The sequence below is a fragment of the Morone saxatilis genome, unplaced genomic scaffold, assembly GCF_004916995.1.
Source record: "Morone saxatilis isolate NCDOM2014 unplaced genomic scaffold, NCSU_SB_2.0 Contig24, whole genome shotgun sequence".
Lineage (NCBI taxonomy): Eukaryota > Metazoa > Chordata > Actinopteri > Moronidae > Morone > Morone saxatilis.
Window position 1 is genome coordinate 17,408,694 of NW_023339807.1, and position 12,051 is coordinate 17,420,744.

Genomic DNA, 12,051 nt, shown 5'->3' on the forward strand with positions numbered 1-12,051 from the left:
CATTAGAATCAGTTACACATCAACTCAACATCTGGTGCAGCTGTTCCTCCTGAGTCTCGTCTGTGTGCGTGCATTAACATGTGGATTAGGTTAGAGTGGCTGGCCTTGCAGTAAGTGTGAGCTTAATAGTTAACCTGTCAGAGCAGCCTTTGCACCACCCCTTCTGCCTTGGAGGAAAGAAATCTCCCACCATCTCCTCCTTCATTTTCTATCTCTCAGATCTATAGTTTTGACCTCTCACTCTCTCATTTAAAACCCCCTCCATCTTCCTCCACATCCCTCTCTCTTCACCTCAAGCTCCTCTTCCTTCTTCCAGCCACAATGACGCCTCATATATTAGATCAGCTTTTATGGATTCTTCTCTCTTTGGCCTCTCCCTGCTTGTAAAAACAGGAACGATATATCCTCTGCTCTCTTCCATCGGTCTTCTGTCATACACATTATTTTCTTCCGTCCTTTCTTTCCCCTCCTGTGTTCTAATTTTGTTATTTGTAGTCCTGCTCAGCTCGAAGTTGTGCCAAAGCAATTACGGTTGAACATGATGAGAATGTGCCATTAATTTTGTGTGTTAATTGAATCTCCTCCTGCCTCTCCATGAATAATGAATGATTAAGGCCCCAATTTTTCCTGACTTTTCAGAAGTTTGCACAGGGGTCGAGCTAATTCAGATGTGTGGATGGTTAAAGGATTGTCTAACATCTTGCATGTATTCAGCTTTCTTCTGTCTTTCTTCTTTTGTCTGCACTCTCACACACTCCTCCTGTCTCTTTCTACTAGGTGCACAGTAACAACCGCCACACCCAGGGCGTGCGAGTCTTCAGCAAGGTAGAGTGTCTTTTCAAGCCTGGCATTCTCCAGCCCTGGTCCTCTCCTCTCACTCTGCCCGTGCCCCTTGAGGATCTGAAGGACCCCTCCTCACGACCCATCTCCCTCCCACTGGGTGCCCGGCCGGCTCAGATCCTCTGCTGCAAATTCTACTTCGCTGACCGCTGGCTGCTAATCAGCGAGATATCCTTTCTCTCTGGTAGGAAACAGGATTGAAGTGATCAGTTTTTTCACATGTGGGATGTGTTTCTGTGGCTCTGACAGGCAGTTTTTTTTTTGCACTTCATACATATCCTAGCAACTATGTCTGGCACTATCCTGGAGGTCCAGTAGAGATCTGGCTATGCCCAAACAATACTTAAATATAGAGAGCAGCAACGGGGGAAGAGATACCTGAAAAAGATTGTTGTACTGTGGGTGAAAGTCCAATCAGCATTCTTTAAATGCTTAAAGTAAAAATCAAGTGAAGTGAAACTCAAAAATCTGAAGTGCTAGATTTGTTTCCAGACTTTCTGCGACAGAATCACATTCAAGTTTTTGTCATTGCTGTGTGCTTATAATTGATTTAAGGTATCAACATTTTTTACAGTTTACAGATTTAACAGAAAAGCACAGTTTGTGGAAAAACATCCGACCCCAATTAATGTTGTATCCATTATTCTTTATACCTCCCTAATTCATTTTAAACTTTGTCAGAATCATAAAGCGTTTACTGGAAAAATGTGTGTTTCCTCTCCATCTGTTGTCTTCACTATGTTTCTGTTAACAGGCTGAAAGAGACCTTTGCAGCAAATAAAAAAAGGGGGTTACGATATCTGCTGTGAAGATGGGATTTATGCCTATCTGATTGGATGTCAGATAGAGGACTCCTCTGCTGCTCTCCAGCTGAGATTGCTGTGACTAATTAAACTGTCCTTTCTACTCAACAGCACTGTCAGTTGTAGCGTGATGAGAGTCAGCAAAGTGCTCAGTAATCGCACCATACTCAGGTAGCTAAAATGACTTGACCCAGCAGTGGTCTGGCCTGTGTGGTTGCTGGACTTGTGCCAGACTGTAACACCAGTACTGACAATGGCAGAAAGGGCTGCAAACTGGAGTCTAAACTTCCAAATCTTGCAGCCTAATGTTCTTTTATGGGACAGAGCTGACTCAAATTTCGTCCTCTCGTACCAGAAAGTGATCAGTCTTTAGCAAACAACTGCATCGACTCAACAGCGACGGTTAGTTGCCCAGTTAACTAGGGTTGCTCATGTAAAAAGGTTTCAATACACAGTCATTCAGATTAGTTAGTAAGCAATAGCTCAGTACCCTGTCAAAAACAACATAATTAACATAATCTCCTGAGATGAATACTGTTTGTCTGGAAAACAAAACCGGCTGTGACCACAACCACTGTTACCCAATTCCCAACAGCTGAGAAAAACCAGACGATGTGTTGTGCCATACGAAAAAACCCCCTAAACATATAAAACATGATTCATTTCCATTGAATTGTCTCCCGCTCTCTTTTGCTCCTTATTCAGAACCATTTGAGGAGGATGTCACAGAGACTGATTCATTTCCTCCTAATCTTCCCAAGAATCCTACCAACAGTTCTTCTCCTCCCTCTGTTAACCACACCTCCTCATCTCCCACATCGAGCCACAGCACCTCCAACACCACCGCCGACCCTTCTGGTGAGTCCCGCTGTTGCCCCTCTGTCTTTATCCTCCTGCTCTTCACCTCTCCACCATCCATTCTTTCTCCGTTGTCTCCTTTCACCATGCTGCTTCTCCCACCATCCTCCTCACCGCTCTCTAATTCCCCATATCTCTCCCTCATCACCTCTTGTCTCTGCACCCGTCTCTTTCTCTCCAGTTGTGATGAGTGCGAGCATGTCAGCAGTGTGTCTAAGCCATGTGTTTCAAGCAGAGCCAAAAGTAGGCAGTGCCAGAGGAGGCCCATGTCTGACTAGCCTCCGACTTTATCATGAGAGCTGAAATCCTTTGGCTTTGAGCCACAATTTGCTGAACCCAAGTCAACGCCAGATGCTTATCTTACCAATTTCATTTTACTTAAAGGGCAGGAAAAATTTGGTTAAAAACTAAAGGTCAAGTGTTTCGACTTGATATTTTTAAGAATGTTTATCATCTCCATCTGGCTTTTGAAAAGTTGGTGTGAACTTAGATGGATGAAAAGCAAAATCCTGTCCATGATTTGCTCTCTCCTCATCACCCTCTCCTGAGTCTTCACCACCTTTCTTCTCACACATTCCTCCTTTGTCCATCCCTCGCTCCTCCAGAACCCCCCACCTCCACCACCTCCTTCATGATGGACACCACTGGTAACTGGACGCTGTCAGGTGAGAGAGCAAAAAATAAAAATAAATGAATAGACAGAGAGAGATAAGTCAAGGGACGGGAGCTTGCTCCATCCGCTCTGGCCCTCCTCCAGCATCTTAAAACTGTCCCACTGCTCAGTAAAGAGTATGAAGTATAATGGAGGAGGGATTGCAGGGGCAGGCTTTGGCACTGGGTTCTGTCCCCTGGGTTTGAAGATATACAGCTGTAGGAAAAACACTAACAGAGATATAGTACATTATATTTATGTACAATAACAACTTGGCTTCCTGCGGTCGCACAAACTGCATGTTTTTTTGGGGAACTGGCTCTGTTCTACACAGTTAAACAATAACAGGCCTTTTAAAAAGCTGGAAATGGTTTTCTGTGGCGTGTATGCTGCTTTGTCCTTGTTACTGGCTGTGGTTGAACGGCTTTGTTTGGGTTTATTTATTACTCACATGGTGTTGAACTGACAGAGAGAGACAGAGAAAGGGGTTGTTTTCTGTTGTGACAATGCGTTGTGTAAATCTTTGGCTAGTAAACGTGTGTGAGTGTGTGCTTGCAGGTGTATATTTGTGTATACACATTAAAGCATTGTATGGTGTGTGTCTGGTTTTTTTTTGTCTTTTTAACTGAGCTATTTTTTCAAACCATCACTTATTCTGTTAAAGTGCTTTGTTTATGAGCAAACTTTACACTTTACACTACACTCATTCAAATAACACGTCACATTTGACCTTCAAGGGAGAGAAAATAACTGTGTGATTCAGATTAATAGTTGACTACAAAGCTGTTGAGAAGCAAAACAGTGTTCACATTCTTTTCTCAAAGCAGCGGGCTCTGAGAAGCCCTGTGGTATGAGTGGGCATGCTGGATGCATACTCAAACAGACAATTCCCATCAGATGTTTAGTAATCCTGATGAAACTATGTTGGTGTGTGTGTGACCCCAGCAAGTGCGTGACTGCGCTGAAAGAGCTAATGCTCTGACTGAACAGTGCATTAACTCATGCCTGAGTGTAGCCATACACACACAGAGAAAAAGTGTTGCATAGTAATCTATACGCATTACATCACACCCACATATAACAGCAGTTCTCACACATTCAAGCATATACACATGCAAACGCCTAACATTTCCTTCTGAATTTGCCTCTTCTGAATCCAGAATTTGAACAGAACACTCCAAGGGCGGGGCTTCCTGTAGCGAAGGACGACAGCAGTAATACTGCTATTCTGATTGGCTGCCTGGTGGGCATCATCCTTCTGCTGCTGGCGGTGATAGCTGTCATTCTGTGGAGGCAGTACTGGAAAAAGATACTGGGCAAGGTGAGTCAAGATTGAGGTCACATGCAATGTTTTAGTTACATTTTTAACCAGGCATCCCAATGTGCAGTTGGCAATTTGGTTGTAACTGGACTTCACCTACAGGTTTCTCATGTCCATGTTAAAAGTCAGCATTAAAAGTCCAGTGTATAACATTACATTATAACAGGCTCTCTTGGCAGAAATGGGTAGGTAGGTTATAGGTAGGTTTTCATTAGTGTATAATCACCTGAATATAGAAATCTTTATATTTTTGTTATCTTAGAATGAGACATTTTTATCTACAGATGCCGCAGGTCGCCTTCCATGGTGTCCGCGATGTTGAACTGTTAAGTTTCTACAGTAGCCTAGGAGGGACAAACCAAACACCGGCTCTAGATAGGGGCATTTGCAATTTACATTAAAATTTTTGGCAGCCACCATAGTTTATCCTTCGTACGTGGAAGGGGAGGGTGAAGCGAGGGAGTTGTGATCTGCAATTACACTGCTAGATGCCACTAAACGCTGGAAGTGTCAGTTTACCGACACAGTCTTGGTTTTGTTAGCCAAACTTTTAGAACATCAATCTCTGAGATTTCTGTTACCACCCCAGTACAATGGAGGTAAATTACATTTTGGTCATGTTGCTTAAAGCTTTGAAAAACATCCACTTACTTTTCCACAGATCTTGCTGTTAACTGTTTTCAGGACTCTCTACACAATAAATAACCCTGTGAGAAAGTGAGAAAATGTTTCTTCTGTGATTAGGCTGAACTGTCCCTTTAACCAAGTTTAAATGATTGATAGCAGGCTGACATAACAACTGCCAGTCTTTTGGCAGCGTACCACTGTATCTCCATCTGGATGTGTTGTGGGAATCCTTTTACATTTACTTCTAATTGTTCAAAGATTAGAGGCTGTTTCCACAGTTGGTTCACCATCTGCTTTAGGGATTCAGATGATGCATTTACACTCAGCTGCCAGTTTATTAAGTGCAGCAAGGTAAAGTGAGTGAGTGTATATTACCTGCATTAATTTGAATCCTCTGCCCTCTCAGGGCCAGGGCAGTCTGTCCAGTGATGAGCTGCGGGTCCACCTGTCGGTCCCCTCGGACAACGTGGTCATCAACAACACACACAGCTACTCGAGCCGCTATCAGCGCATCCACACCTTCCCCGACGACCGCGACCATGACAGAGAGGGAGAAGGGGAGTACCAAGAGCCCAGTGCCCTGCTGCGCCCACGGGATCAAAGAGACAGCACAGGTTAGTTCTAAACACATAGATATAGACAGTTATATATTGTGTTTATAGATGTTTCTGTTGTAGCTGAGTGGTTTAGTCAAAAAAAAAAAAAACCCTGCACATTTAGCTTACTAGCGTGACATAGAACATGAGTGGTGTGACATACAACATGCTGACATGCAGTAAAAACATACCACATGCTAAATAGATGGTGACAGAGATTGATCCATAGTCAACCACGCACAATTGGCATCGAGTCAGTGGAAAATGTAAAGCAATCCAAACTTTCCATATGCACAGAATTTATATACATTACTTACATTTCTGCAAACATGTATGTGGTTTGGACAGATTGCTTCGGTTTGCGTGCCTGTCTTTTTGCAACCTCCGTTTGTTGAGCGTACCAATAAGCTCAGTCTCATTTGCAAAGGGAAAACAGCAGGAGAAAAAAAAAGTGGTATGCATATCACGAAAACAGTGGTATTACAATGTATTTCACCATACCAAACAAAAGTAAATCAAACCAAACACCCTGCGAGGAAGAGCGCCTCCAAGAAGATGCTCAGCGCAGAAGGGGCACAAAAGAGCTATTGTTCTGAGCAAAGGGAAGAAAAAGAAAAGAGGGAGGAGAGAAAGAGGAGTAAAGAGAGAGAAGGCATTCCTTCACTTGCATTGCACCACAGGAGGTCTGCATGCCGTTTTTTACTAGGCGCCTGTGTGAGTTTGAAATAACATGAGTAACAGAAACATTATTTCATCCACTGGTTTTTGTTATGTTTGGTTGTGGCCAGAGTTGTATTAACTTTGCTTGTTCTTGCTTTGCTCGTCTGTTCTGTGCTCCATGTGTCAGTGCAACCCCTGCTCCTTCCCTTATATCATAATGGAAATGCTAACTGTGTCATGCTAATGGTTGTTATTATGTTTCGTTATGTGCGTGTGTGTGTGTGTGTGTGTGTGTGTGTGTATTTTGTGTCATGTGCCACTTTGTACCATCTGTGTGATCCATATCATGGTTCCTGCGTGTACCCCGCCTCGTCCTGTGCATTTGTGTGCGTGTGTTCATTTGTGTGCCCTCCCAGCCTTGCTGTTAAACAACCCAGCCTATCACCTGCTCCTGTCAGATCACAGAAAAGGCTCGAGACCCCTAGTCGTCCCCGGCACCACTCAGGCTCAGGAAAAGAGCCTCAATGTGCCCCAGGGTAAGAGACCTCAGACTGGGCCAACACAGTCAGGAGGGCCCCACCCTACCTCACTACCCACCTACCAGTCTGTCCAGGGTTGGGGCATTAGAAGTGCTCTCACATCAGAGATGGGATTAGTCTATTTTGCATGTGTCTGACCTTCATCATCCCTCCTGTTACTCACATAATTAGTCACTCTCATTCACTCACCACTCATCATAACTCATGCTTTGTTTGAAGGGATGGTTTGGTATTTGGGGAATTGTACAAATTGTATGAATTTTCAAACTTACCCAGAGACTGACAAACTCATAAAAACCTTTGTTTATCTTGCGGTGTGGCTCTGTTGATGGTAGTGTTTGTTGGCCCATAACTTTTGTCTAGACTGAGGTATCTCAACAGCTGTTAGATGGGTTGACATAACATAACATTTTGTAGACATTCATGGTTCACAGAGAACCTTCCTCAAACACCACCATGAGGTTGACCTTTTGTGGTTTTGAGTGAAATGTCTTAACAACTGTTGGATGGATTACCATGAAATTGAATACACACATTCATGTCCCCTTCAGGAGAAATTGTAATCACTTTGGTCATCCACTGACCTTTCCTCTGGCCCTACCATCAGATCAAAAACGTGATTTGTCGAATACCCAAAGAAACTAATGACATTCCCAACTTCCTGTTGTCGTTGTTGTCGTGCTAATAATGCTAATGTGAAAATCAGGCAAGTACTGTACATGTTGAGGGTTCAGTTCTTTGTTGGATACTTATACTTATACGTATAGGTCCGTTATTTATTTTGTTAATGAAATATGGTCAGGCAGTAATATTGAATCTACATTTATGCCGACATTGAAACCAAACTGAAAGTTTTATGTTAAATAAAAGTCAGATTTTTAATCAGGACTGTTGATCAATACTGATTCATTGATTATCTAAACAGCTTAGGGCTGTTTCGTGCCCCTATGTTGCCCTAATTAACTACAAAAAATCATACAATTTTATGGCATTTTCCTTATTCATATAACATTCGGACAAAATTATGCTGTTCTCAAAATGTCAAAGTTCAAGAAAACTTTTTCTTCCATTAACAAACTTCCCCAAAAGTAGGCTCACTTTAGATTTACATATTGTTTTCTAACAAAATGATTAAGTGTGCTGAGGAATATTTCTGAAATTATACATATATAATATAATAGACACAGCAAACTCAAGGGGAAAATCTAACATTGATGGATATGAAAACTTTCCCATCCTAATTATATTTTAGCTCATTTTCGTATATGTATAACTAGCTGTGGATTGAAAATATTCCTGTCATCTGCATTATGATTTTAACAATGGTTTACCAACTTAGTATTCAAAAGCCACTCTTCATATTTTGACTTATGTGGGCTGTCAGAACCTCATTGGAAGCTGATTGTGTTGAATGTTAGATTGTTAGATCTTTTTGATGAATTGGAAGTTCAAGAGCTCCTTAAATTTTATCAAAAAAAAGTAGGCCAATGCAAAGTCCCAGAAAGATTGATTAAAAAAAGTCCTCTGATCCATCACAAAAAGTTTAGTTATGTATTTTCCTGATTTTGATACTTGCTACACAATCTAATAGATGCTCAGAAATTTAGCAGGGAAAATAGTAATAAGCACTTTAAGGCAGATGGCCAGCTATGTGTTGTGGCCAAGGTCTTTAAGTTGTTCCCAACCTTTAATCCAAAGCTCCAGCAGACAATGATGAATTACCTTCTACTAGTTTAGAACAAGAAAATCTGAAGAAATTAAATCTTTGCTAAAATTTCACTTTTACGAATCGACTTTTTTACCATCTTATCAAGTTTTGTTCTTTATTGTGTTCAGACCTTATTTTTACTCTTCTCTGTAACTCTAAGGCTTTTGTAAATCAATTGTTTTCTGTTTTAAGGTTCTAGTTTCTCTACAGAACTTCATGAAGTTTTGTTTTTGAAAAATTTTGTACAAAAAACTTTTTTTTTGTTATTATCAAATTTAATTCCCCTAAATCTAAACTATCCCTTCATCCCCTTCAAGTTGTCTCAATACTTGTGATATCATCTTATTCGTTCACTCTCAGACTGTCTCAAAGCAAAGCAGTTAATCACACAGTTCTTCTTTTAAAAGTAATCTCTCCATTTCATCCACCCTGTCTGTCTCTTCCCTTCAGCCTGTGGTTTGGACATGGACATGGAGAAGGGTTTCCCCCCAACTCAGGAGGAGCCTCCTCCTTACCCTGGCTCCCCTCCTTACCCCTCCCTGTCTCCCCCCGTGTCTCCCCCGCTGCCTCCCAGCGTTCCTCATTACGCCGAGGCCGACATTGTGAGCCTGCAGGGTGTCAGCGGTAACAACACCTACGCCGTGCCCGCCTTGGCCTCCTCGAGCCCTGGGGCCGACGCCGCCCCGCTGCCGGAGCTGCCGCGCCAGTGTCTCATCTTTAAGGAGAAACTGGGAGAGGGACAGTTTGGAGAGGTGAGGAATGACCTGCAAAAATGTGTTTGTGTTTGGGTGGGTGGAAGGGTTATTGTGCTTTAACAATGTCTGTATTTTTTGGTGAAAGGTGCACCTGTGTGAAATCGAGAGCCCTCAGGACCTTCCCAACTTGGAGTTCCCCTTCAATGTGAGAAAAGGTCGCCCTCTTCTGGTAGCAGTGAAGATACTGCGCCCGGATGCCTCCAAGAATGCCAGGTCTGTAACATTATGCTCAGCTGAGCATGGCTTCAGTGTGGTTCACAGTTTTTCTTTCTGCTTTCTGCTTTTACAGCTTATCTTCTCCTGTTTCAAATGCATGCACTGAACTGCAGCAATCTTTCTAAAATCTAAATCTAAATCTAAACATTTTTTTAAGAATGTACCATTCAACATGTTTTTGTTTTAGATACCCGAAATCTTACTTTTCAGGTAATATTTGTCCTCTAGAGGCCAGAAAGTGGACAAAACACCCTCAAAGCACCCAACCTTTACATACTATATAATAATATGATGAATTCCTTATAGCTAGTGTGTTGGCAACCAACTACTACTACATTACTTACTAACCCAGAAGCTAGGAAAATACAGGTCCAATATTTTCTCACATTTTAGCTCAGATTCGGTCCCCAAACTCTTAAAGATGAAAAAAATATCTGGACCTCTGTGGTTTTCTGGATGTTTGCCTCTCTTCACCAGCTGCTTCTTTACTTTTTTCCACCCTTTTTTCGCGGGGCTGTGTGAGTTCATGTGCTTTGAGTGGCTGTCCACGGGTTTATATGGGAGGTTAGTGAAACACAGGGCCAACACAAACATATTGACCAGCAAAACAAATCAATAAGGTGGAAAGCTACAGAACTGCAGACTTTGGTGTTGATTCATAGGGGAATTGTCGACCTTTTAACTTCAGTAGTTGTTTCATGTTGAAGCTTTAATATGTATGAACCTAAAATCAGCACATTTCACTTTTTATTCCCCCTTTACGTTATCTCCTCTGAGTTTACCAGTTTTCTCTTCTATACTCTGATTCATTTCAATCCCTCATATCCTCCTTGTAGGAACGACTTCCTGAAAGAGGTGAAGATCCTGTCTCGCCTAAAGGACCCGAATATCATCCGTCTGCTGGGAGTGTGTGTGAGCAGTGATCCCCTCTGTATGGTCACTGAGTACATGGAATGTGGAGACTTGAACCAGTACCTGTCCCACCGAGTGCTTTTGGACAAGACAGGGCCTTCGCACAATACCCCGACCATCAGGTAAACCAGAAAATGTGCATGCACGCTTGCATGACATGTACACAGATATAAATGAACACACAGTCATAGTCTATAGGTATTTATTATTCCATCTATCTTTCAACTTTTTCCCCAAGTTACCCGGCCCTCATCTCCATGGCTAGCCAGATCGCGTCAGGAATGAAGTTCCTTTCCTCCCTCAACTTTGTGCACCGGGATCTAGCCACGCGCAACTGTCTGGTCGGGGGTGAGAAGGGTGAGAGCGGAGAGGATCGGGGTGGTGAGCGTCACATCAAGATAGCGGACTTTGGCATGAGTAGGAACCTGTATGCTGGAGACTACTATAGGATCCAGGGCAGAGCTGTGCTGCCAATACGCTGGATGGCCTGGGAGTGTATCTTAATGGTGAGAGGACAAGAATTGTTTGTTTGTGCATCGGATGGTGTGCGATAGTTGCAGTACTGTATGTTACGCTGTTGATCAGAAGCAACAATGTTTTATATTGATAACAATAATGATTTTCCTGATCAGAAATACAAACTACTTTAAAATGGGATCTGTTACATAATCGTTGACTCGTCTGAGTTTTATCCCCATTTATCTCCTCACACAGTTATCTGATTTGTACATGCAACAACAGGAACTTGTTTACTGTAAACTATGGCAGTCGCATAGCAGGAAATAAAACTTCCTCAAATCCTGGGGAAATGTTTTTAACTCCCTCAGTTTCTTTTTAAAACATCTCGATCGAACTTAATTTGTGTTGCACCTCTTGTACAGGTTAGTGTAGGTCATCATTTTTCAGATAACTGACAAGCCAATGACAAGACAACTAAATACAGTTAGAGATTAATTCACACAAAGAACTAAATCTGAAAATATGTAAAATCCAAAATCATTAATAACGATGTACTCATATGTAATAAATCTTTACCAAGAATATTCCATCCTATGATAATGACTCTGATTATCATTCTGATACTGGTGGAGATTATGATGTTGAAGGCGACATTGTTTATGTGTGTGGCTGTGTGTTCCCAGGGCAAGTTCACCACGGCCAGTGATGTGTGGGCGTTCGGGGTCACTCTGTGGGAGATGTTGAGCGTTTGTCAGGAGCAGCCGTACTCCAACCTCACAGATGAACAAGTCATCGACAACGCTGGGGAGTTCTTCAGAGACCAGGGCAGACAGGTACGATACACAGAAACACACACACACACACACACACCACACACACACACACACACACACACACACCACACACACACACACACACACACTGGTATAGGGCTATAAAACTAAACTTATTTTCCTCCTTGTCAAAATTTAACAAACCTCAAATTGAGTATGGACATAAAACAGTGACTTTATATGAATGTTCTCCTCTGTATGTAGCTCATCTGTTGAATATCTGAACTGGTCTGTCAGTATCAGTTCTCAGTTAATCAGTCAGATAATATTAC

The 12,051-nt window shown here is 42.2% G+C and overlaps 1 protein-coding gene across 1 annotated transcript in view; it reads left to right on the forward strand.

The window, feature by feature from the left end:
* The window catches only part of ddr1 (discoidin domain receptor tyrosine kinase 1), a gene marked incomplete in the record, with an annotated part of 38,865 nt that overhangs the window by 23,609 nt on the left and 3,205 nt on the right, over positions 1 to 12,051 (forward strand). Inside the window, 11 exon segments of the mRNA XM_035672576.1 lie at positions 778 to 1,024; positions 2,349 to 2,501; positions 3,107 to 3,166; positions 4,314 to 4,474; positions 5,508 to 5,715; positions 6,774 to 6,893; positions 9,055 to 9,356; positions 9,445 to 9,572; positions 10,412 to 10,609; positions 10,726 to 10,993; positions 11,630 to 11,779. Of these exon segments, the coding sequence (XP_035528469.1) occupies positions 778 to 1,024; positions 2,349 to 2,501; positions 3,107 to 3,166; positions 4,314 to 4,474; positions 5,508 to 5,715; positions 6,774 to 6,893; positions 9,055 to 9,356; positions 9,445 to 9,572; positions 10,412 to 10,609; positions 10,726 to 10,993; positions 11,630 to 11,779 (1,995 nt within the window).